Source organism: Nansenia antarctica, assembly GCF_963989245.1.
Source record: "Nansenia antarctica genome assembly, chromosome: 8".
In the NCBI taxonomy this organism is placed as follows: Eukaryota; Metazoa; Chordata; class Actinopteri; order Argentiniformes; family Microstomatidae; genus Nansenia; species Nansenia antarctica.
The window spans coordinates 19633266-19657996 of NC_137678.1; the positions used below are offsets into that span (position 1 = coordinate 19633266).

The 24731-nt window shown below is 43.3% G+C and overlaps 2 protein-coding genes across 2 annotated transcripts; one reads left to right on the top strand and one right to left on the bottom strand.

Moving 5' to 3' along the window:
• Positions 1-4514: 4514 nt before the first annotated feature.
• Positions 4515-18654, bottom strand: LOC308163996 (aurora kinase B-like; the record flags this gene model as incomplete). The annotated part of the gene is made up of 13 exons (XM_080538162.1): positions 4515-4688; positions 4868-5042; positions 5259-5407; positions 6402-6540; positions 6849-7037; positions 7322-7548; positions 7728-7902; positions 8125-8273; positions 9257-9395; positions 9711-9899; positions 10185-10230; positions 18404-18491; positions 18598-18654. The coding sequence occupies 13 exons, from the start codon at positions 18652-18654 to the stop codon at positions 4515-4517; spliced, it is 1896 nt and encodes a 631-aa protein (XP_080394288.1).
• A 3309-nt stretch (positions 18655-21963) lies between these two features.
• On the top strand, positions 21964-23606 carry LOC308163997 (tripartite motif-containing protein 29-like; the record flags this gene model as incomplete). Its single annotated transcript, XM_080538163.1, has 3 exons — positions 21964-22575; positions 23070-23165; positions 23427-23606. 3 exons carry the CDS (start codon positions 21964-21966, stop codon positions 23604-23606), a joined length of 888 nt encoding a protein of 295 aa, XP_080394289.1.
• Between the last annotated feature and the right edge of the window lie 1125 nt (positions 23607-24731).

Genomic DNA, 24731 nt, shown 5'->3' on the forward strand with positions numbered 1-24731 from the left:
TTTGCTCAGATGGACCCCTCCCCCAGTTCCTGTGCCTCAAAGGTAATTTAAATATTTACAATATTAACTCAATTAAAGCTTAACAATGTGATCCCCCACAGGGATATCCACCATACTCACAGCCCAGCACTACATTAAATGTTTGGCATTTAGCAGACGCCTTATTCCAAAGCAACTTACAATCATACATTTGACTAAGTAAGTGAATCACCTACCCAACAGTCATAGCAGGAAAAGTAGTCTATGCATAGGCTAGGGGCCATAGAAGAACAAAGATTTATAGACATTGGTGAAATGGTACAAGGGGGTAGTAGATGTCTCAGGAGAAACAGTATGGGGGGGGGGGGTGCATGTGTCTCAGGAGACACAGTGCTGGGGGGTAGTAGATGTCTCAGGAGACACAGTGCTGGGGGGTAGTAGATGTCTCAGGAGGAGCAGTATTGGGGGGGGGGATGCAGGTGTCTCAGGAGACACAGTACTGGGAGGTAGTAGATGTCTCAGGAGAAACAGTATTGGGGGGGGGGATGCAGGTATCTCAGGAGACACAGTGCTGGGAGGTAGTAGATGTCTCAGGAGAAACAGTATGGGGGGGGGATGCAGGTGTCTCAGGAGACACAGTGCTGGGAGGTAGTAGATGTCTCAGGAGAAACAGTATGGGGGGGGGGGTGCAGGTGTCTCAGGAGACACAGTGCTGGGAGGTAGTAGATGTCTCAGGAGAAACAGTATTGGGGGGGGGATGCAGGTATCTCAGGAGACACAGTGCTGGGGGGTAGTAGATGTCTCAGGAGACACAGTGCTGGGGGGTAGTAGATGTCTCAGGAGACACAGTGCTGGGAGGTAGTAGATGTCTCAGGAGAAACAGTATGGGGGGGGGGTGCAGGTGGCTCAGGAGACACAGTGCTGGGGGGTAGTAGATGTCTCAGGAGAAACAGTATTGGGGGGGGGGGATGCAGGTGTCTCAGGAGGAGCAGTTAAAGAAAAACTAACAGGTCTGTGAGAGCCGGAATTATTACTGGTTGGTAGGTGATCAAATACTTATTTCATACAATAAAATGCAAATTAATTATTTAAAAGTCATACAATGTGATTTTCTGGATTTTTGTTTTAGATTCCGTCTCTCACAGTTGAAGTGTACCTATGATAAACATTACAGACCTCTACATTCTTTCTAAGTGGGAAAACCTGCAAAATCAGCAGTGTATCAAATACTTGTTCTCCCCACTAATATGTGGGTTATATGTTATATATATATATATATATATATATATATACTGCCACGGGAAGCAGTTCACACAACACGCTGAAGTGCTCGAACCTGAGACACACACGTCACACAACACGCTGTAGAGATGAACCTGAGACACACACGTCACACAACACACTGTAGAGATGTAACTGAGACACACACGTCACACAACACACTGTAGAGATGAACCTGAGACACACACGTCACACAACACGCTGTAGAGATGAACCTGAGACACACACGTCACACAACACGCTGTAGAGATGAACCTGAGACACACACGTCACACAACACACTGTAGAGATGAACCTGAGACACACACGTCACACAACACGCTGTAGAGATGTAACTGAGACACACACGTCACACAACACACTGTAGAGATGTACCTGAGACACACACGTCACACAACACGCTGTAGAGATGAACCTGAGACACACACGTCACACAACACACTGTAGAGATGAACCTGAGACACACACGTCACACAACACGCTGTAGAGATGAACCTGAGACACACACGTCACACAACACGCTGTAGAGATGAACCTGAGACACACACGTCACACAACACGCTGTAGAGATGAACCTGAGACACACACGTCACACAACACACTGTAGAGATGTACCTGAGACACACACGTCACACAACACACTGTAGAGATGAACCTGAGACACACACGTCACACAACACGCTGTAGAGATGAACCTGAGACACACACGTCACACAACACGCTGTAGAGATGTACCTGAGACACACACGTCACACAACACGCTGTAGAGATGAACCTGAGACACACACGTCACACAACACGCTGTAGAGATGAACCTGAGACACACACGTCACACATAGCAAGGAGTCTGGCTAAATAGATGGTAGACTCGCCAGCCAATGAGGGGGCTCATCACGAGTGCTTCGCCAACCAATAAGGTAGCGGTATTGCCCTGCCTTCCCCTACCATCCGGGTGATGCGCGTGTAGGATGCAGCTGGATATACTTGAATAACAACAACAACAACAGCAGGAGGACAGTTGAACACAGAGAAGTTAGTCTGGGCATTGGTTCACATTGTTGTTTATGGTGTTTTAGTCACATCTTTTACTCCGCTATTTCAGCATCATGCAGGTAAGAATTGTATTTGATTAGATACACATTTTGCAGCATTTAGTGATCTCCGGTAAAGTGCCATTCGTGTAGTTAACTTAGCTAGCAGAGAATGAATGGCTGGCTACGCTGGAGAATCATCCTGTATTTGGACTGATCTGATCTCCTCGGGCTATGAAGGTTTTTTTTGAATTAATTTGTCTTTTTCTTTTCGCAGAATAAAGAGAATAACGATCCTGAAGTGCTCCTAAGACCGGTAAGGGTTTCACCTCCACCGATATGTGTCAACAACTATAACAACTGACATAATGTAGCTTAGCTACTTCTTATTCCATTTCACATTTTAATGACTATCCAACATTAATTACTGGGCTTGCTTTCTCCTACTTCAGCATTGGCACCATTGGTTTCCTATGATACTTTTTGAAACGCACCGTCTCTTTCATGTTATAAGCTTTGACACCTCAGTTCAGCTTTAACATGTGTAAACTGAGTCTGACTCCATTAAAATAACTTTCTTTCAGATGTTTACTGTATTTACACTGTGTTGCCCAGTCAATAAACATGTTTCCTTATGACTTCTAACTTCTCTGGGCGTGAGACACACGCATTTCAACCCGTTCACACGTTAGCCCAATATTGCTAGCTTATAGCAAGGAGTCTGGCTAATTAGATGGTAGACTCGCCAGCCAATGAGGGGGCTCATCACGAGTGCTTCGCCAACCAATCAGGTAGCGGTATTGCCCTGCCTTCCCCTACCATCCTAGGTTTCGCAAATTCGCCACCCGGACGCATGGACACCATATTTGGTTCGACACCATAAGTGGTCAAATGCAGTGGCGGGCGGTGCATTTCACACCTAGGCCTTCAGTGATGTCCGACACATTCCTACCTGAATTATTCTACCTCTTAATACCATCGTTATGACGCCATGGCTCTAGAAACTAGACAGAAACACAGTATAACCGGGCGTTGCATCACCTTAACATAGTCAGACAAGTACAACAGAGTTATATTAATATTTCCGAAGCATTTTTAATCAATAAATCCGCATTTACAATGAAGAGTGTTAAACTAACATCTTTAAGATCGCTACATTACCCACGTCTGTCGTCTCGTCCACCATAATAGCGACAAAGGGTGCCTTTTTAATCTCCATTTTGATCTCTTCTCCCATCACTTAAGCAATAGCAAAAATCAGGTCGTTTTGTATTTTGCCTGACGTCCCAGTAAACACTTTGTTTGTGGACAGGTGGTAATGTAAATCTGGGTTGTTTTCAGCCAGAAAAGAAATAAGCTCAACGTAGTTTCCTCTGTTTGTGGACTCGGTGCTTTCATCGTGTCCCCTAAATGATAGTTATTGTTTACCCAAAAACAGGACACAATCGATCAGTATTATCGATCAGTCAACGAAAGCTTTCGTTGTGATGCTCCGTTTCCCTGCGCACTTTCAAAAGTTTCACATCTACCGGCATATACGCATCTCAATAGTGAATATCAATAGTGCGTATCAATAGTGCGTATCAATAGTGCGTATCCAATCAAAAGACGTGCTGGGTGCTGACATCATTGAGCCTTCCAGCAGGCGCCGTTGTTGCTTTTGCTCGCATCTACGTAGGTTTACTAGGAACGCCACAGGTTTTCTCGTTCCAACGTTAAGTTACAGGTCGAATCCGCGGCACCGCTTAACGTGCAGGCAGGCAGATTTTGGAGCCCCCTAGCAACACATTTTGATTGGATAAAAGCTCTAACATAAAGGCCAGCCCTCCAAATCTCAATCGGAGACTGGAAGCAGCGCAACCAAGAGGAAAGCTATGAAATGAAAAGAATAGACTATGGGGAATCATTAATACATATTTGTGGAAAAAATATATTAAAATAAAATGTATATTCTGATGATGTTTAGGCCAGCAGAGAAGGCCTTGCTGGCCCTGACGGCACACCACTGGTCAAATGTAATGTGTATACTCAACATGCACTTTTCGTTTTTAACATGAACGTTGTTTTATATTTGTTTTGTTTTTTAAATCATGCTTTATTAAAATATTATTTTTTGTTTTAGCATGTGCTCATCTTACATTTGTAAATGGAATGTTGACAGAAAAATCTGAATAAAAATTCACACAATAACACGACCCGGGGACGAAGGCAGGGTGCTTGTCTTTAGGGTTTCTTGGCAGTGCAGACTGGGGGTAGGACCCGCCGTGAGTTGGCTCGCACCCATGGGTGGTCAATCACACTCTGCAGGGGCAGACGCATGGCCGGGCTGTAGCAGAGGAGCTTTGAGATCAGGTCCCGCGCCCCATCAGACACCACCTTGGGGAACTGCAAGTCCACCTACAACCCAGGGAATCAGTAATCAGTCAGTCTCACTATCTACAACAGCCTTGGTTGCATATCTATATCCATTGCAAGGGAGATGTAAAATAATGATTTCATTCTCAACTTGTCAGCAAATGTTTCTAAATGACAAAAAGACATTCTTTTCAATCCGTCTCCCTCCAAAATATGCGAACCTTTGTGATCCTCTTGTACGTGTCAGAGTGGCTGGCAGTTTCAAACGGGGGTTTTCCAACCAAACACTCGTAGCAGAGTACCCCTATGCACCACAGGTCCACCTTTTCGTCATGGGTGCGCCCCTCAATCATCTCTGGGGGAAGGTAGTCCAGTGTTCCACACATCGTATGGCGTCTAGAGGGGGGGGTAACATACGGTTGTCTACAAAGCACCACTGTCTCCACATAATAGAAATACACCTTAACTCAAAACATTAAGGGGGGGGGGGTGTTAGATTTGCAGTGAGTGACTGAGAGCGTAAGCTAGCCAGCCGTGACCAAGACCTTGACTGCACAGCACACATCGACTCAGTCCAGTTTGCTGCTGGAATGGGTTTCAGTGACCTCTCACCTCAGGGACGGTGCGTGGACGGACCAACCGAAGTCAGCGATTTTCAGCTCTCCGCGGAAGCCGAGCAGGAGGTTCTCTGGTTTGATGTCACGGTGGATCACCTTCCTCTCATGGCAGTACATCAGCGCATCCGCCAACTCCTCCATGTACTGAAAAAAAGGCCATTTGCAGATGTTAGATCACTTCTGGTCAGCTTTGAACAATACATTTTTAATCAAATTAAAGACATGTCAAACCTCATGTGCCTCGTTCCCAAAACTGGCCCAAACTTACTGAGGCCATAATCAGGCCATAATGCCAGCCATGGTAACTCAACTGCGTATACAACATCCTGTTACAAACGTTACAATTCGAGTGATTGGATAGAGAAGAAAACCAATAGATTACTCAGAATTTAGATTTTTTTGGGGGGGTGAAATCTGCACTTATTTACGACTTATTTTCCAGACTCGCATTGCAAAGTTATCTCAAATCTGTGATTGGGTTTTTCCAGAGCAAATTAAACACATATGGCTATTTAGGAATGAATAAACATGTATATTAGTGGAGTGCCTAATGAAGTGGCTGAATTTAGCAAAATGGTGTTAGCTTGGCTAACATGTGTTGTTACAGTGAGGGAATTAGCAATAGGGAGATAGCACGATCATTTTAGTTTCATCATCTTATACGGTTTAGATCAGTGCAGTTTCGAAACTAGGCAGTTTCATTTCAGCTGTTGCATCGTCTTGGCTTAAGAAATGACAGGGCTGTGTAAATCCCAAATCCTCTCACCTTCTCCAACATCATCATAGAAGATCAGAGGTTCCTCCACTGGGACCATCTTATATATAACATTTTTGGAGGAGGCATGGTGTTGAGGAAAGACATTTCGTGAGCTCAGAATTATAAGGTTCTATCTCCGTTTAGGGTAGTTCAGAGATATTGAGCGTCAAAGTTTTTACATTCCATTATGTTTTGTGACATGGAACCTTTGTAATTACTAACTAAAAAATGTAAACATTTTAAAAAATAACACCACACAGGCATTAATAAACACCTAATGGATCAGATTATGTAAAAAACAAAATGTTGACCAAATAAGGAGATAGAACCTTATAATTCGAACGTCACGATTTGCGATTCACACATGGACACTGCTTTTACCGTGGCAGTGCGCTGGTCATCAAAGCGCCCAGCTCGCTGCAGCTCTTTATACATCTCCCCTCGGGGAGCGTACTCCAGGATCAGGAACACCCGCGTGCGGTCATAGAAGTAGTTGTAGAAGCGCAAGATGTTGGGATGTCTTGAGAAAGTGGAAAGAAAGTTTAATTCACTGACCTTCGTAAATACATAAACATTTGGTTATGTTAAGCAAGAATTGTGTTCACAACAAAAGCTGGCTGAAAGCCACTTGCTAGCATTTAGTTAAAAAAAGTGTTTACATAGTCTCTAGACATGAATGCATCCTAGCAAAAAAAAATATATAAAACGAGTTATTTAACTGACATAGGACAAATATAGATGTGAATGGCTATCAAGGCAACACAAAGGCTGAGGAGATTTAACAGACAGGATTCCATCACAAGGTCGTGAATTAAACTCAAAACCGACCTAAGATGGGACTGGATCTCGATCTCCCTTCGCAGCTGGTGCTCGACACCCTCTTTTTCCATCTGTGACTTGAACAGAACTTTCAGCGCCACAATAACCTTGGTCTGTTTTTCCCGCGCCAGGTACACGTTCCCAAACTTGCCCTTCCCCAGGGGCCGTCCGAAGTCAAAGTCTTTGATGGTGAATTTACTGTTTAAATAAAAAGCACATTGTTGGAAACCTAAACACAACACCAGGGAGATTCAACCTTTACAGAATAGGCCTACGGTTCTATTTAAGACAAACATCTTCCACAAACAAACAAACAAACCATCACCCAGTCATCTCCCTAAGTGTCAGTGATGTAAACAATGACAGAAGACATGAAATGCACAGAGCAAAATACCTCACATTAGAATATTCTTAAATCCTTGTTATCCGAGTCATTTTTAAGCCTTTAACAAGACATGAGTGTTGTGGGAAAGCATGCTTACTGGGGAGGTGAACTAGAAGAGGAACTGACAGGCTCCCTCCCAGGACCTGTGGGGAAATGGGGATACACAGTGCAGACTGGGGGTAGGACCCGCCGTGAGTTGGCTCGCACCCATGGGTGGTCAATCACACTCTGCAGGGGCAGACGCATGGCCGGGCTGTAGCAGAGGAGCTTTGAGATCAGGTCCCGCGCCCCATCAGACACCACCTTGGGGAACTGCAAGTCCACCTACAACCCAGGGAATCAGTAATCAGTCAGTCTCACTATCTACAACAGCCTTGGTTGCATATCTATATCCATTGCAAGGGAGATGTAAAATAATGATTTCATTCTCAACTTGTCAGCAAATGTTTCTAAATGACAAAAAGACATTCTTTTCAATCCGTCTCCCTCCAAAATATGCGAACCTTTGTGATCCTCTTGTACGTGTCAGAGTGGCTGGCAGTTTCAAACGTGGGTTTTCCAACCAAACACTCGTAGCAGAGTACCCCTATGCACCACAGGTCCACCTTTTCGTCATGGGTGCGCCCCTCAATCATCTCTGGGGGAAGGTAGTCCAGTGTTCCACACATCGTATGGCGTCTAGAGGGGGGGGGGGGTAACATACGGTTGTCTACAAAGCACCACTGTCTCCACATAATAGAAATACACCTTAACTCAAAACATTAAGGGGGGGGGGGGGTGTTAGATTTGCAGTGAGTGACTGAGAGCGTAAGCTAGCCAGCCGTGGCCAAGACCTTGACTGCACAGCACACATCGACTCAGTCCAGTTTGCGGCTGGAATGGGTTTCAGTGACCTCTCACCTCAGGGACGGTGCGTGGACGGACCAACCGAAGTCAGCGATTTTCAGCTCTCCGCGGAAGCCGAGCAGGAGGTTCTCTGGTTTGATGTCACGGTGGATCACCTTCCTCTCATGGCAGTACATCATCGCATCCGCCAACTCCTCCATGTACTGAAAAAAAAAGGCCATTTGCAGATGTTAGATCACTTCTGGTCAGCTTTGAACAATACATTTTTAATCAAATTAAAGACATGTCAAACCTCATGTGCCGTGCCTCGTTCCCAAAACTGGCCCAAACTTACTGAGGCCATAATCAGGCCATAATGCCAGCCATGGTAACTCAACTGCGTATACAACATCCTGTTACAAACGTTACAATTCGAGTGATTGGATAGAGAAGAAAACCAATAGATTACTCAGAATTTAGATTTTTTGGGGGGGTGAAATCTGCACTTATTTACGACTTATTTTCCAGACTCACATTGCAAAATTATCTAAAATCTGTGATTGGGTTTTTCCAGAGCAAATTAAACACATGGCTATTTAGGAATGAATAAACATGTATTAGTGGAGTGCCTAATGAAGTGGCTGAATTTAGCAAAATGGTGTTAGCTTGGCTAACATGTGTTGTTACAGTGAGGGAATTAGCAATAGGGAGATAGCACGATCATTTTAGTTTCATCATCTTATACGGTTTAGATCAGTGCAGTTTCGAAACTAGGCAGTTTCATCTCAGCTGTTGCATCGTCTTGGCTTAAGAAATGACAGGGCTGTCCCAAATCCCAAATCCTCTCACCTTCTCCAACATCATCATAGAAGATCAGAGGTTCCTCCACTGGGACCATCTTATATATAACATTTTTGGAGGAGGCATGGTGTTGAGGAAAGACATTTCGTGAGCTCAGAATGATAAGGTTCTATCTCCGTTTAGGGTAGTTCAGAGATATTGAGCGTCAAAGTTATGTTTTGTGAGATGGAACCTTTGTAATTACTAACTAAAAAATGTAAACATTTTAAAAATAACACCACACAGGCATTAATAAACACCTAATGGATCAGATTATGTAAAAAACAAAATTTTGACCAAATAAGGAGATAGAACCTTATAATTCTAACGTCACGATTTGCGATTCACACATGGACACTGCTTTTACCGTGGCAGTGCGCTGGTCATCAAAGCGCCCAGCTCGCTGCAGCTCTTTATACATCTCCCCTCGGGGAGCGTACTCCAGGATCCGGAACACCCGCGTGCGGTCATAGAAGTAGTTGTAGAAGCGCAAGATGTTGGGATGTCTTGAGAAAGGGGAAAGAAAGATTAATTCACTGACCTTCGTAAATACATAAACATGTGGTTATGTTAAGCAAGAATTGTGTTCACAACAAAAGCTGGCTGAAAGCCACTTGCTAGCATTTAGTTAAAAAATTAGTTTACATAGTCTCTAGACATGAATGCATCCTAGCTAAAAATATATATAAAACGAGTTATTTAACTGACATAGGACAAATATAGATGTGAATGGCTATCAAGGCAACACAAATGCTGAGGAGATTTAACAGACAGGATTCCATCACAAGGTTGTGAATTAAACTCAAAACCCGGGTACCGACCTAAGATGGGACTGGATCTCGATCTCCCTTCGCAGCTGGTGCTCGACACCCTCTTTTTCCATCTGTGACTTGAACAGAACTTTCAGCGCCACAATAACCTTGGTCTGTTTTTCCCGCGCCAGGTACACGTTCCCAAACTTGCCCTTCCCCAGGGGCCGTCCGAAGTCAAAGTCTTTGATGGTGAATTTACTGTTTAAATAAAAAGCACATTTGTTGGAAACCTAAACACAACACCAGGGAGATTCAACCTTTACAGAATAGGCCTACGGTTCTATTTAAGACAAACATCTTCCACAAACAAACAAACAAACCATCACCCAGTCATCTCCCTAAGTGTCAGTGATGTAAACAATGACAGAAGACATGAAATGCACAGAGCAAAATACCTCACATTAGAATATTCTTAAATCCTTGTTATCCGAGTCATTTTTAAGCCTTTAACAAGACATGAGTGTTGTGGGAAAGCATGCTTACTGGGGAGGTGAACTAGAAGAGGAACTGACAGGCTCCCTCCCAGGACCTGTGGGGAAATGGGGATACACAGACAATGAATTACACAAAGAAAGTCTGCTGTGCCATCTGAAAAATATCAAAAGACTGCACATGTAGAATGGTTTATGATGGCAGTGCCTACCTGTGATGGCATTTTTGTCTGCAGCCTCTGGCCGAGGGTTCGCTAGAACTTGCTGTGGACCCTGACCCAGTGGAGTTGTAAGCTATCATCAAAACATACACCCAGCGTTAGACATAACATGGTAGGACAGCATTATAGAAATGGATGTTACATTTACATTTTTGGCATTTAGCAGACACCTTATTCCAAAGCGACTTACAAACGGTACATTCAACTAAGCAAGTGAATCATCAATTCACCAGTTGTTGAAGAAACAATGAAAATTCAACGTTAAACGTGTAGATTCAGAAATGCCAATACTATGTAAAGAAATGAATTAAGTGGGGTAAGTCTCCACATGTTAAAGTCGGATTGAGGTTTCAAGCTTAACATATGATGTGAATTGTAAACGTGCATCATAGGAAACCAATGGCATCTCATAGAAACCTGTTAATTATTACACCTAATAGACCTCAAATGCTTAGAGTTTAAAATGTCTGAACACTATAAAAACATCTGAAAGAAAGTTATTTTAATGGAGTCAGACTCAGTTTACACATGTTAAAGCTGAACTGAGGTGTCAAAGCTTATAACATGAAAGAGACGGTGCGTTTCAAAAAGTAGCATAGGAAACCAATGGTGCCAATGCTGAAGTACGAGAAAGCAAGCCCAGTAATTAATGTTGGATAGTCATTAAAATGTGAAATGGAATAAGAAGTAGCTAAGCTACATTATGTCAGTTGTTATAGTTGTTGACACATATCAGTGGAGGTGAAACCCTTACCGGTCTTAGGAGCACTTCAGGATCGCTATTCTCTTTATTCTGCGAAAAGAAAAAGACAAATTAATTTTAAAAAAACCTTCATAGCCCGAGGAGATCAGATCAGTCCAAATACAGGATGATTCTCCAGCGTAGCCAGCCATTCATTCTCTGCTAGCTAAGTTAACTACACGAATGGCACTTTACCGGAGATCACTAAATGCTGCAAAATGTGTATCTAATCAAATAAAATTCTTACCTGCATGATGCTGAAATAGCGGAGTAAAAGATGTGACTAAAACACCATAAACAACAATGTGAACCAATGGCCAGACTAACTTCTCTGTGTTCAACTGTCCTCCTGCTGTTGTTGTTGTTCAAGTATATCCAGCTGCATCCTACACGCGCATCACCCGGACGCATGGACACCATATTTGGTTCGACACCATAAGTGGTCAAATGTAATGTGTATTAACATAAAATCTTCAAATCTTTCCACATTCTTAATAGCATCGTAGGTCTAGGTCTATTAGTACTAGGCCTATAATACTTTATGCATGAAATGTAGGCTACCAAGACTGATTTTCTTATTTACTTCATAGACGCATTGTCGTTTGTAATTCTTCCGTTTAAGATATCAATCCATTAGATCATGATCATCTCTTTTGTTTGTACAAGTTTCAAGAGTACGTGACTCACTGAGAAGAATGGACCCTGATGGAACGGCGAGGGGAACGATAGGCTGTTAAGGGGGGGGCAAGAAGGTGCGAAGACCTAAACGGTTCCAAAGTTGACTGAACCTTAAAATTCTTTAAAGTTGCAATGAACTCGCCAGGTGAAGACAACACTTTACCTCTACTAGTACAGCCGTCTCCTGCATCTCCATGTTAACCTCTTGGGTTGGGTTTAGTTTGGTAACTTTGTTGTCCATCATCATCTGGTACTTGACCTGGATTGGTTGTTGCTTCTGCTGCTGCCTGCAATGTTGACAAAGGCCCAAACCCTCAAAATAATTAAATCAAAGCGAAATAAATCAAAATCTTCATGTTTTGCAGCAGTTATGATTAAACACAAACACTCCTATCAATGTCTTTAATCCATTAGCTATTAACTATTGTCTTATTGAACGTGTTATGTAATTTTCTTCTTATATTTGCTTTTATTCATTGTCATTTTTATTTTCTTACTATGCTCCTCTTGCTGTATTTTTAAAAGAATGAATGTAAAGCACTCTGTATGTAAAGCACTGAATTATGTAAAGCACTGAATTGCCCCCTGTTGTATGAAATGTGCTATACAAACACACTTGCCTTGCCTAACTAATGTAAACCTCTGTAAACCGTATGAATCTTAGCTGGCTAACTAACTAACTAACTAACTAACTAACTGACTAACTACCTAACTAACTAACTAACTAACTAACTAACTAACTGACTAACTAACTACCTAACTAACTAACTAACTAACTAACTGACTGACTAACTAACTAACTAACTAACTACCTTACTAACTAACTAACTAACTAACTAACTAACTGACTAACTACCTACCTAACTAACTGACTGACTAACTAACTAACTAACTAACTAACTAACTACCTAACTAACTAACTAACTGACTAACTACCTAACTAACTAACTAACTAACTAGTTAGCAGCTAGCTTGCTAACTAACCGTTATCTGTCGTTAGGTGAGTAGGGTTGCTATGCTACCATTGGTTGCCACGGTAACGTTGGTTGTAGTTTAGCATTTATCACATAATATGATAATAACACATAATAACAGACATATTATTCACTGTTTATCAACCAGATATATACACATATATATACACGGCCACTTACATAAACGAGTGTGGCCTAGCCTAGCTGCTCGTTGCTGATGTTATTTCAGAAATGCAGGTTTGTATTGGGACAGAAAAACAAAAACGAACGAAAACGTTCAAAGTTCTTGTGGTTGCGTTCGTAAACTCGCTCTGACATTTGATCAGAACTCATGGAATGCCTCTTGTCCAATCAAATGACTTGGTTCCTTGGCCTAAGGTTCCTTGGCCTAAGTTTTCAAGGACCCCAATTGAAATAAGCCAGTGGCTTTCTTGGGTTTTTATCCTTTTAGTTGGGTTTTTATCCTTTTAGTTGACCTTGTATGTAATATGTACTTTCATGTACCTACTTCTGCAAACATTCTAATAAAGTTTTCAATCAATCAATCAATCAGTCACGTTGAACCCAGTGTGCGCTCCGGCACTCTCAGAGTGATTTTACGAACGCAACCTCAGTGAGTTGTTTCTTCTATGGTTGTTACTTGTTACCGGTTACCTGCCTAATGAGCGTATTCTTGTTTGGGATTGTCAATGTCTCCATGTAGAAGAAGAGCAGTATTATGTATGCATCAATGCAATCACGATTCCCAGTTGTTAACTGACCACTAAAACCCATTAAAACCCATTGAAACCATTAAAACCCATTTAAATCATTAAAACCCATCTTTTTAATATTGCCTTTAAATTACTAAATGGTTAAATGATGATTACATAAAGATTAAAGCATTTGAGCTGCAACGTTTGCAGGAAAAGTGCTATACAAATAATGGTTATTATTATTATTATACAGTTTCTCCTCCTGTCTTTTTAAAAGATTCCGACGTCATCAACTGGAGCCGAAAATAACACATTTCAGTCGTTTGATCGCATCTACGAAGCGCAGCGTTTGCGCCGATTCACAGATCTGCACCGCATCTAGACCGCCTCGTACTTCAGATGTCAATGTAACTGAAGCAAACACGATGTGATAGTCTGTAAACCTGCGCCTCCTCCGCCCAGTTACAACACTCACCAACCAGGACACGCGGAGACTGACGTGAGAGCTCCTGGATCGCCATACTCCTTTGGAAAACACCGTGATATCAACAGCGACCTTTTATTTGATGTTTTAATCCAGCTGTTTTTCAGAAGGTGGGTCAAGAAGCTGATGAACGGTGTGAGAGGTGAAAGCGTAGCTACTATAGCTAGCATCGTTGAGACCAGTTCAGTTGTGCACAGGGACCTTGCCGGATAATAACACTAGCTGGCTAGTTTGCTTGTCTGTGTAGATTAAAGATGTGTACAGTTACTCATACAGGTTGTTTATTATTAGGCTATGCTTGCACCCTTGGCTAGCTAGCCACCGCTGCTCATGTAGCTAACTGCTCCTGATTCTGGTTAGACAATAATGAACCTCCTCTGTCTCACCCTTCAGGGCTTCAGTACAAACTGACACGTTAAACAATGAACGTCCCCCGTTTCTTATGGAAGCATATAGTGGACTCAGTTCAAATGCTAATGCAATATGCAGACGGTAGAGACAGGAGACAGACTCCGGATGCGACTGTAGAGGTGTTGGAGTCTGAGATAAGTAAGTATGCCAACATACTAGTCTTTACATGCAGAGTTGATGTGTGATGTAACCTTTTGATGGATGCCCCATTGATTGCAGTTGATTTGACCTGTGAGAATTCATTTGTGGACCTCACCAATGATGACTCTGGACCTGTTGTGGTGAGTATGATTCAGCAGTTCATTAAATAATTATTAAACGTTTTACATCCTATAGTATAAACCTCAGCAATTTAACACGTGTTATTTGATTGACACTTTGTATTGCCTCTGATTTTCATTTTCTTAATTCCTGTTGGCCTAATTTTCCTGGGCTTGTCGTCCCGTTACAGATCGTAGATGAAAGTTATGTGCTGAGCAGTGATGAAGAACGGGAGTCTGTTGCCAGGTGAGACCAACCACCTGGCTAACATAACCATAACTTGGGCAAATAGTAGCATTATTTCCTCTGCATGAAACTATGGTTTAAAAGATACATGGATTATGTTGCTCACAGATCAACCGCAGGAACCATCAGTTGTCCCATCTGTCTGGACAGCTATGAGAAAGTGAGTGAAATCCTCTCCACTTTTCCATTAAAGTGAAGTGTCTGTAGAAGTGTATGGAGAAATGGGTGTACTGTACTGTATCATAATAGTAGGGGATGTGAGGTTCCGAATCATCAGAAAACACGAGTGCTTCTGTTTTGTCTCCCCTCAGATCGTCGAGAGTGGGAGAATTGTTGTTTCCTCCCAGTGTGGTCACCTGTTCTGCCAAACATGCATTAGTGAGAGCCTTGCCATATCACAGACTTGTCCAACCTGCAGGATGAAACTCAATCACAAGAAATGCCATCCGATCTACATCTGACCTGTACATCTTTTGCACTATATTCCTGCTGTTTTATACATTTTGCTATTATTGTAACTTATATTACACTTTACTGTTCATGATGTTGATGTTGAAGAGCTGTTCTGCACCAAGCATTTTGTTGCATTTTATACTTGTTTCTTTCAATATAATGATAAATAAACTTGAACTTGAACTTGAACTTGAGTCACAGGAGGGCTACTCACTGAGGTTTAGACCTGGGACTACTATAGATTATAGTTACAGTGAGTATAGCTGTGTGTTACAATGTAAAATAACTACAAAGTTAGAGAGGGTAAAATAACAGTATGATTGAAATCAAACTCTGCCGGAACTGAAACCTTTCTATGCACGTGTCATTGTCACGCAGAGCCAAGCTTCCTGCATGAAGACGACTGGCACTTCCTCTGAAAGTCCCCCGATAGCTAACGTCTGTCCAGCTGAGTACAGATTCACGCCAGACTATATACAGTGGGGGAAATAAGTATTCAACACATCAACAAGCCGCCTGCTGCAGCTGCTGCCTGCCTCATACCATGTGCACACCATGACACATCTCAGACACGGCTTCGCTGGCCGTGTGTGTGTGTGTGTGTGTGTGTGTGTGTATTTGTTTATTATTAGGATCCCCATTAGCTGCCACCATGGTGACAGTTAGTCTTCCTGGGGTCCACAAAAATAACAATACAAATGAAATCAATAACAACACAAATACAAACAAATGATTACAAAGAACAGACAACAGAGAACAGAGTGTAATTAAAAGAAAATTAAAAGAAAATGGAAGAAAATAACTAAAACTAAACTAAAGTCAAACTAACCTAAACTCAACTAAAACTAAACTTAAAACTAAACTAAAAACAAACATTTTCATTTACATACACCTTTAATATACATTAGGGAATGTCAATTTCTCTATTTGCCAAGTGTTGTTTTACTAAGATTTTGAAACGTGTGTGTGTGTGTGTGTGTGTGTGTGTGTGTGTGTGTGTGTGTGTGGATGTGGATGGGTGGGGAAAGGAAATATAAAAGAGGAGGTAGTAATGACAAGACTAAGAATAGGGCATAGTAACTTGAACGGAACTCTACATTATAGGATAGCATCCATCTGGACTATGACTTATTGTCAGGTAAAAGAAACAGTTTAACATGCACTTGTTAACTGCAGGGAATATACGTCAGAAAGAAAGGAAATGATGGAGGGACTGAAAAGATAGGGACTGACGAGAAGGTTTGGAGTGTGGTGGAGGTGGACAGGGCAGGAAGGGTCAGGTCAGCTTTCTCAAGAGAACAGGACTGATATGGAAAAGTTGACAAATCGGACAATGTAGGAGTTAGCTAAATCCAGAAGATAGCAGTAGTGCAACGTTAAGAATGCAAGCTGCCATGCCCTGCGGTGGCGTAGCGGTCTAAGCACTAGCCACTAGTGCAAGCTGCCCACCGGGGACTGGGATCGAATCCCGGTCTCGCCAGACCCGGATATGGCCGAGGCACACAGGGAGCGGCATATTGAGCGGCCGCTCCCGAGGGCGGTATAGGACTATTTCCGGACAAGGATCCGTCGCGCAACAGCGCCCCCGGGGTGCCGGAATAACGGTTTCGGGCTCGAGGAGCCAGTCAGCTAGTCTGCCTGGCGATCTCCTCTGGGGCTGCCGGCCACGGGGTCGTGCGGCGGATCCTACGCAATAGGCAGGGGATAATTGGATGCTAGGTTGGGTTCAATTGGATACCAAATTGGGTGAAAAAGGGATAAAATCTGAAAAACAAATTAAAAGAAAAAAAAAGAATGCAAGCTGCCATTAAATCCAACAGAAGAAGAATAAGAAACAAATTATATTAACCTGTATGTAGTCTACCCGTAAAAAGGTTAATATGTATGTATGTATGTAGGAGACAGACTCCTGATTAGACCATAGAGGTGTTGGAGTCTGAGATAAGTAAGTAAATGCCAACATACTAGTCTTTACATGCAGAGTTGATGTGTGATGTAACCTTTTGATGAACTTTTTTTTTTTTATGAACCTTTTGAACCTTTTGTAACCCCATTGATTGCAGTAGCGGAAATTGTTGATTTGGCCTGTGAGAATTCTTCTGTGGATGTCACCAATTATGAGTCATATATTTTGGAGTTAAACTAATGTGTAACTATAGGCTAATGTGTTACTATCACAAATATTTGTCCCTAAAATTAATAAGAGAGCAGGAAAGATCATCGGTGATCCTTCCCACCCTGGTCACCACCTCTTTCAAAGACCTCCATCCGGAAAAAGGTCCCCCCCATCACACACACACACACACACACACTAGAAAAAAAATATTTGATGTGTGAATCCGTTCCCTCGATTTAGTAAATCTGTTCCCTCGGTTTAGTAATTCGTTAGGGTTAGGGTTAGGCCCTACGAGCCAGAACGATCGCAAGGATTCTAACCCTAACCCTAATCCTTGCGATCATTCTGGCTCGTAGGGCCTAATCCTAACCCTAACTTTAACCCTAACGAATTACTAAACCGAGGGAACGAATTACTAAACAGAGGGAACGGATTACTAAACCGAGGGAACGAATTCACACATCAAAAAAAAAAATCTACCATGTGACACCAGGGGGGCTCTGTACTGTCTCTCCAGTATATATATATATATATATATATATATATATACATGTATATATATATTTTTTTTTATTTATTATTAATTAATACGTTTGCTACGACTGGTGGATTGATGACTCACTTGCTTACTCAAATGTACTGATTGTAAGTCACTTTGGAATAAGGCGTCTGCTAAATGCCAAAAATGTAAAGTGGTTACACTCACAGGAACAGGGTTGTCCTTCGCCGTGGCCTCCCAGTCGTCCTGCCTCGGAGTCTTCCTGTTCGCCGCTACAATATGAAAAACAAGGAAGCGAATGTGAAATGACGTATATTCATATATTCTTATTATATAACGACTTGTCCCCCTATGAGTTCACGGATTACTGTGAGGCTGTTTCAGCTGCGAAAGTGACTGGTATTGAGATTGCGGGAAATACTTTTTTACTAGACAAGGAAAAATTCTAACGCGCAAATCTCTAACTCAAGACTCTCCGGTAATTTACGCACCAGTCGTCCAGGCCTGGTCGTAGCTCCAGGGGGCGATTTTGTCCCTGGGGGCAGCCGGGATGGGGGCGGCCGTGCCCACACAGGAGACCTGCAGGACAGAACAGGGGAGGTGTGGCATCATTCATGGCTGCATGGTTACAAAACACTGGTATAACTGCAGGGACGTGTGTGCTAATAGTGATGGTTACACTTACAGTAGGGCTGTCCTCCGTCAGCCGCTTAGCAGCCTGTAACCGGTCAGATGTCTGCATAAGGTTGGCAATCCTCTTATTCTTACTTCTCCTCGATTTGCCACTAATATTATATATATTATCATCCATGTCTACAATATGAAAAACAAGGAAGAGAATGTGAGATTATGTATATATATATATATATATATATATATAATTATAATATAATTACTATGAGTTCACGGGTGACTGTGAGGCTGTTTCAGCTGCACAAGTGACTGGTGTTGACATCACGTTGTGATTGAAGAAGCATCAGTTATCATGACGACAGGTGCAACGTGCCAAAAAGCTGTATCCTATTAATACAGGCGGGCCGTCAAGCCCATAGACTTTCACAGGGGTCAAGCCCATAGACTTTCGCAAGGGTCAAGCCCATAGACTTTCACAGGGGTCAAGCCCAGACTTTCACACACTATATAAAATACATAAATACACACACACACACACACCAGGCACGTGCCGTGAGCTTTTAGATTGGGTAAGCATAAGATATAGAAATACACATAATTACACATACACGCTATCAGTGAATGCAGTTTCAAGGAAATGCAATTTTGATGCCCTAGAACCCGCTAATAAACTGTAGGGTCACTTTGTGATCAGATTACCAAAAACAAAAAAAACAGTTGCCAGTTTCGACTATATCAGGGGTGCTCATTGTTCAATCTTTTTTGAACCAAGATCTTTTCAAGTAGCCAACCTGCTGAAATCTACAAGTCCAGTTTCAACATCGCAAACGTACACACGCACAACACAGACACACACCGTTTCCATCCTCCATAGTAAACTCACAACACACTTTCTTTTCACACTTTTGTCACACAGGCACTTGACATCACATCACAAACCCTCCCTCTCTATCTCTCTCAAACACTTTTGGTCCAGAACCACTGGCACGGACAGCGACATTAGGCCTATCTCAGCGATTGATTAAGCAGCTCTCTCTCCAAACACAACGGCACAGGCCTACATTCAAAGGTAAAAGCAGAGGAAGTCTTAAATAAGGAGCCATAGCCAGCAGTACAGCAGTACTCAAACCATATAAACAAGCACAGATCGCCACCAGCCTCGCGAATCATATAAACCGCTCATACGATACCAGGCTTGCTGTAACCCCTAGCGACTCTCCCTTTCTGGGTGTGAAGATCGGTGAGTGGTGGCTTCGGGCGGCCTTTAGCCAGTAGTTGTGTTTTTCCAGTCCAGTCCAGTCTACGAAATCCCTTTAGGTCGCTGACAGTAATGTCCATATTCACAAAATCAAGCAAGTTATCCTTATTGATTATTATTATTTAGATCGTTTGAGATAGCTGGCATAAGCTATTCTGCCGGGCGAGAGAAAGTAAGGTGAAATGTTAAGCGAACTTGAAAGTGATAAGAGCCAATCAGTAGCTCTTATCGGAATGAACGAACTACTGATTGGCTGGTAAGCATGCTTACCCTGGCCACATTAAACAGCGGGCTGAGGCATCGGAAAATAAAAAATAAAAAATCACGCATTCGAATGTACGCGAGGGAAAGCAGAGAGAGAAGTGCTTATAATGCAACGCAATGCAAGCAAGCAGAATAGCGAGTGCTTACTCCTGCAGGTGGCGCCAAAATGAATGACTCCTGCTGCCCTGGGACCTAAAATACGACTCTTTTAATGAAAACAAACAAACGGTTACATGCACTTTTATTTTAATATTTTCACTGTCCTTTTTTATTTTTTCGTTGGGTAAGCACTGCTTACTATGCTTATATGGACGACACGTCCTTGGTATGTTTTAAATAACTCTTTGACTTCAATAAATGGAATGATCATTTAAAAACTGCATTTTCTATTTACTCAGGTTATCTTTGTGTAGTATTAAAAATGGTTTGATGATCTGAAACATATAAGTGTGACAAACATGCAAAAACACACGAAATTGGGAAGGGGGCAAATACTTTTTCACAGCACTGTATAACACCACTGTCCAGATCTCTGTGTCCTCATGTTGCATGTAGACATCCTAACGGACCGCACGCATATACAGTGTATAGGGCGTCCCAGGGATCCCACCTACCACTGGGCTAGGGAGGGGGGGGGGGTTTGGGACTCAGTAAGGATCCCACTTAGCATCTACCAAGGGGCGACCTGCAGACACAGTCTGAGCAGCAGGGGAGACAGGGAGCACAGCCGGCGTAGTGCTGTTCTGCTCCAGCAGGGGGAGCTGTTGTACAGCAGTGGATGAGACCTCCTGGTACCTCCCTCTGGTCAACACCACACCTGGGGCAGCTGGAGGAACACACACACACACACACACACACACACACACTGTGACACAATTGGATTAAAATAAATGATCCATTCCTGATGATTATGTAAATCACAGGTAGCCTGGCCAGGTGAAATATGAATTATCTACTGAACATATAGAATTTAAAATACAACACACACACACACACACTCTCACACACACACACACACACATACACACACACACACTCATGCACGCACGCAAACACACACAAACACGCACGCACACACACAAACACACACGCAAGCACACACACGCACACACACACACACACACACTCGCATGCACACACACACGCACGCATGCACGCACACACACACACAAACACACACACGATTCATTCATTCATTCATTCAAGCACACACACACAGACTCACACACACACACAGACACAGACACACAGACACATGCAGACACACAAACATATCCAGGAAGTAGTCCCGACCACGAACAATTCTAGAGAAACAAAACTTATCTCTGACACTCAGACACCTTGTCAATCTGGCCCTAGTGTCGTCTAAATGACTCTCACACACACACCTCAGTGTGGTCTGCTCCAATCACAACCTCTCTCCTCCTGGCCTCTGTCCAACACCACACCTCCTACAGGTACAGAGTACACACACACACACACTTGCATGCACACACATACGCACGCACGCACACACACACACACGCAAGCACGCACACACATACACACACACACACACACACATAGATACACAGACACACACACACACACACAGACACAGACACACACACACACACTGACACACATGCAGACACAAACATTTCCAGGAAGTAGTCCCGCCCACGAAACTTATCTCTGACACTCAGACGCCTTGTCAATCTGGCCCTAGTGTCGTCTAAATGACTCTCACACACCCACCTCAGTGTGGTCTGCTCCAATCACAACCTCTCTCCTCCTGGCCTCTGTCCCACACCACACCCCCTACAGGTACTGGACCAGGAAGTGTTCCCGCCCACAGACACAAACACAGAAATAAAAACGGACTCACTGCTCAGTCTGGTTAGTGCGTGCAGCAGAATGGCAGAGAGTTCGGACTCCTTCAGTTGTCCGATCTGTCTGGATCTACTGAAGGATCCGGTGACTATTCCCTGTGGACACAGCTACTGTATGGGCTGTATTAAGGGCTGCTGGGACCAGGATGACCAGAAGGGGATCTACAGCTGCCCCCTGTGCAAGGAAAGCTATGTCTCTAGGCCTGTTCTGAGGAAAAACACACTGTTGGCTGAATTGGTGGAAAAGAAAGAAAAGAAGACACGTTCCCAAAGAAAGAAACAACGAAAGAAGTCAGGACTCCAAGCTGCTCCTCCTGCTCACTGTGATGCTGGACCTGGAGATGTGGTGTGTGATGTCTGCACTGGGAGAAAGCAGAAAGCCCTCATGTCCTGTCTGGTTTGTCTGGCCTCTTACTATGAGACTCACCTCCAGCCTCACTATGAATCTCCTGCCTTTAAGAAGCACAAGCTGGTCAAAGCCTCCACACAACTGCAGGAGAAGATCTGCTCTCGTCATGAAGAAGTGTTGAAGGTTTTCTGCCGTACTGATCAGCAGTGTATCTGTGTGCTGTGTTCCATGGATGAACATAAAGGCCATGATACCGTCTCAGCTGCAGCAGAAAGGACTGAGAAGCAGGTAAGAACCTGAGCTTCTCACTGGTGACTCTGATACATGTAGAACTGAAGTTAGTAAAGCTATTCAATCTTGTTTAAATTTAAAAACATAGAATGATAACTGATTTGATCTGATATGGGACCATATTATAAACTTGCATGACAAAAGATCCATAGTCTCTTCCACACTACTATGTTGGTGTATTGGAATGGAGAGGGTAAAGGTTGATGGTGTTATTGTTTTACAATCTAGTTCTTATCACAGGTTGTCACAGGTAGAATGATTAACTAAAGACACCCTGCATGTCCTGTCTAGACTCCTATTCTCTCTGTCTATAACATTTTTAATGGAAACAAAATGTCTTCCTTCAATATGATGATGACTATCATCACTGTTATCAACATGGCTTATATTTATTTGAAGCAATTGACTGTTCAGGTGTTCTTTGGATTTGTGTGATATCAGCCACACACCACGTGCAATAGCCTGCTGTAATAAAGTGTGTTTGTCTACAGAAGCAGCTGGGGATGAGTCAGCAGAAAGTCCAGCAGAGAGTCCAGGAGAGAGAGAAGGACCTGAGGGAGCTCCAACAGGCTGTGGAGTCTCTCACTGTGAGTATTGACCAGAGGAGACGCACCATTTCACTGCTCTCTTCTAGTCAGCAGGTCACACTCCAATCACACACTCTCTCTGTGTGTGTGTGTGTGTGTGTGTGTGTGTGTGTGTGTGTGTGTGTGTGTGTGTGTGTGGGTGTGTGTGGGTGTATGTGTGTGTCTGTGTGTCTGTCTGTCTCTCTGTCTCTCTCTCTCTCTCTCTCTCTCTCTCTCTCTCTCTCTCTCTCTCTCTCTCTTTCTCTGTGTGTGTCCTAACAGCGCTCTGCACAAGCAGCAGTGGAGGACAGTGAGAGGATCTTTACTGAGCTGATCCGCTCCATTGAGAGAAGGCTCTCTGAGGTGAAGCAGCTGATCATAGCCCAGCAGGAGGCAGCAGTGAGTCAGGCTCATGTACTCGTGGAGCGACTGGAGCAGGAGATCGCTGAGCTTTTTGATTGATTGATTGAAAACTTTATTAGAAGATTTGCAGAAGTAGGTACATGGAAGTACATATTACATACAAGGTCATCTAAAAGGATAAAGCTGAGGAGGAGAGACGCTGAGCTGGAGCAGCTTTCACACACAGAGGATCACATCCATTTCCTCCAGGTAACTACACTGCAACTACCACTCCATGTATCCTCCAGGTCACTACACTGCAACTACCTCTCCATGTATCCTCCAGGTCACTACACTGCAACTACCTCTCCATGTATCCTCCAGGTCACTACACTGCAATTACCACTCCATCTGGAATACTGAAACTGCTTCCAATTCATGTAATTGGGGCGGCTGTGGCTCAGGATGTAGAGCCGCCGTCTAATGATCGCAAGGTTGGCAGATAGGCGGTTCGAGCCCCGGCTGGCCACATGTCGAAGTGTCCTTGGGCAAGACACTGAACCCAAAATTGCTCCCAGTGAGCGCGCCTTGCATGGTAGCTTGCCGCCATTGGTGTGTGAATGTGTGTGTGAATGGGTGAATGAGAGGCCATTTTAAAGCGCTTTGGATAATGGCGCTATGTAAGTGCAGTCCATTTACTATTTACGATGTAATTAATCCTCTTATTTTCTCTGCCGGCTGTCTTTCTGCCTCTCATTTTCCATCTATACCCTGACCCCCCACTTCTCTGTCTCTCTCTCTCTCTGTCTCTCTGTCTCTCTGTCTCTCTCTCTCTCTCTCTCTCTCTCTCTCTCTCTCTCTCTCTCTCTCTCTCTCTCTCTCTCTCTCTCTCTCTCTCTCTCTCTCTCTCTCTCTCTCTCTCTCTCTCTCTCTCTCTCTCTCTCTCTCTCTCTCTCTCTCTCTCTCTCTCTCTCTCTCTCTCTCTCCAGAGTTATCAGTCTCTCTCCAGTCCCAGTGTATCTTCAGACTTATCCATCATCATTGTCCGTCCTCTTCAGTACTTTGGAGATGTGAGTGAAGCTGTGTCTGAGCTGAGAGAGAAACTAGACCACATCCTAAAAAAGGGATGGCCCAAGATCTCAACTACAGGTGGGATAAAAACTCTACCCTTCATATAATTAACATTAGAGAAATCCAAGGTCCCAGTCATCACTTCACAGTACATACATGTGTAATATGGTATGA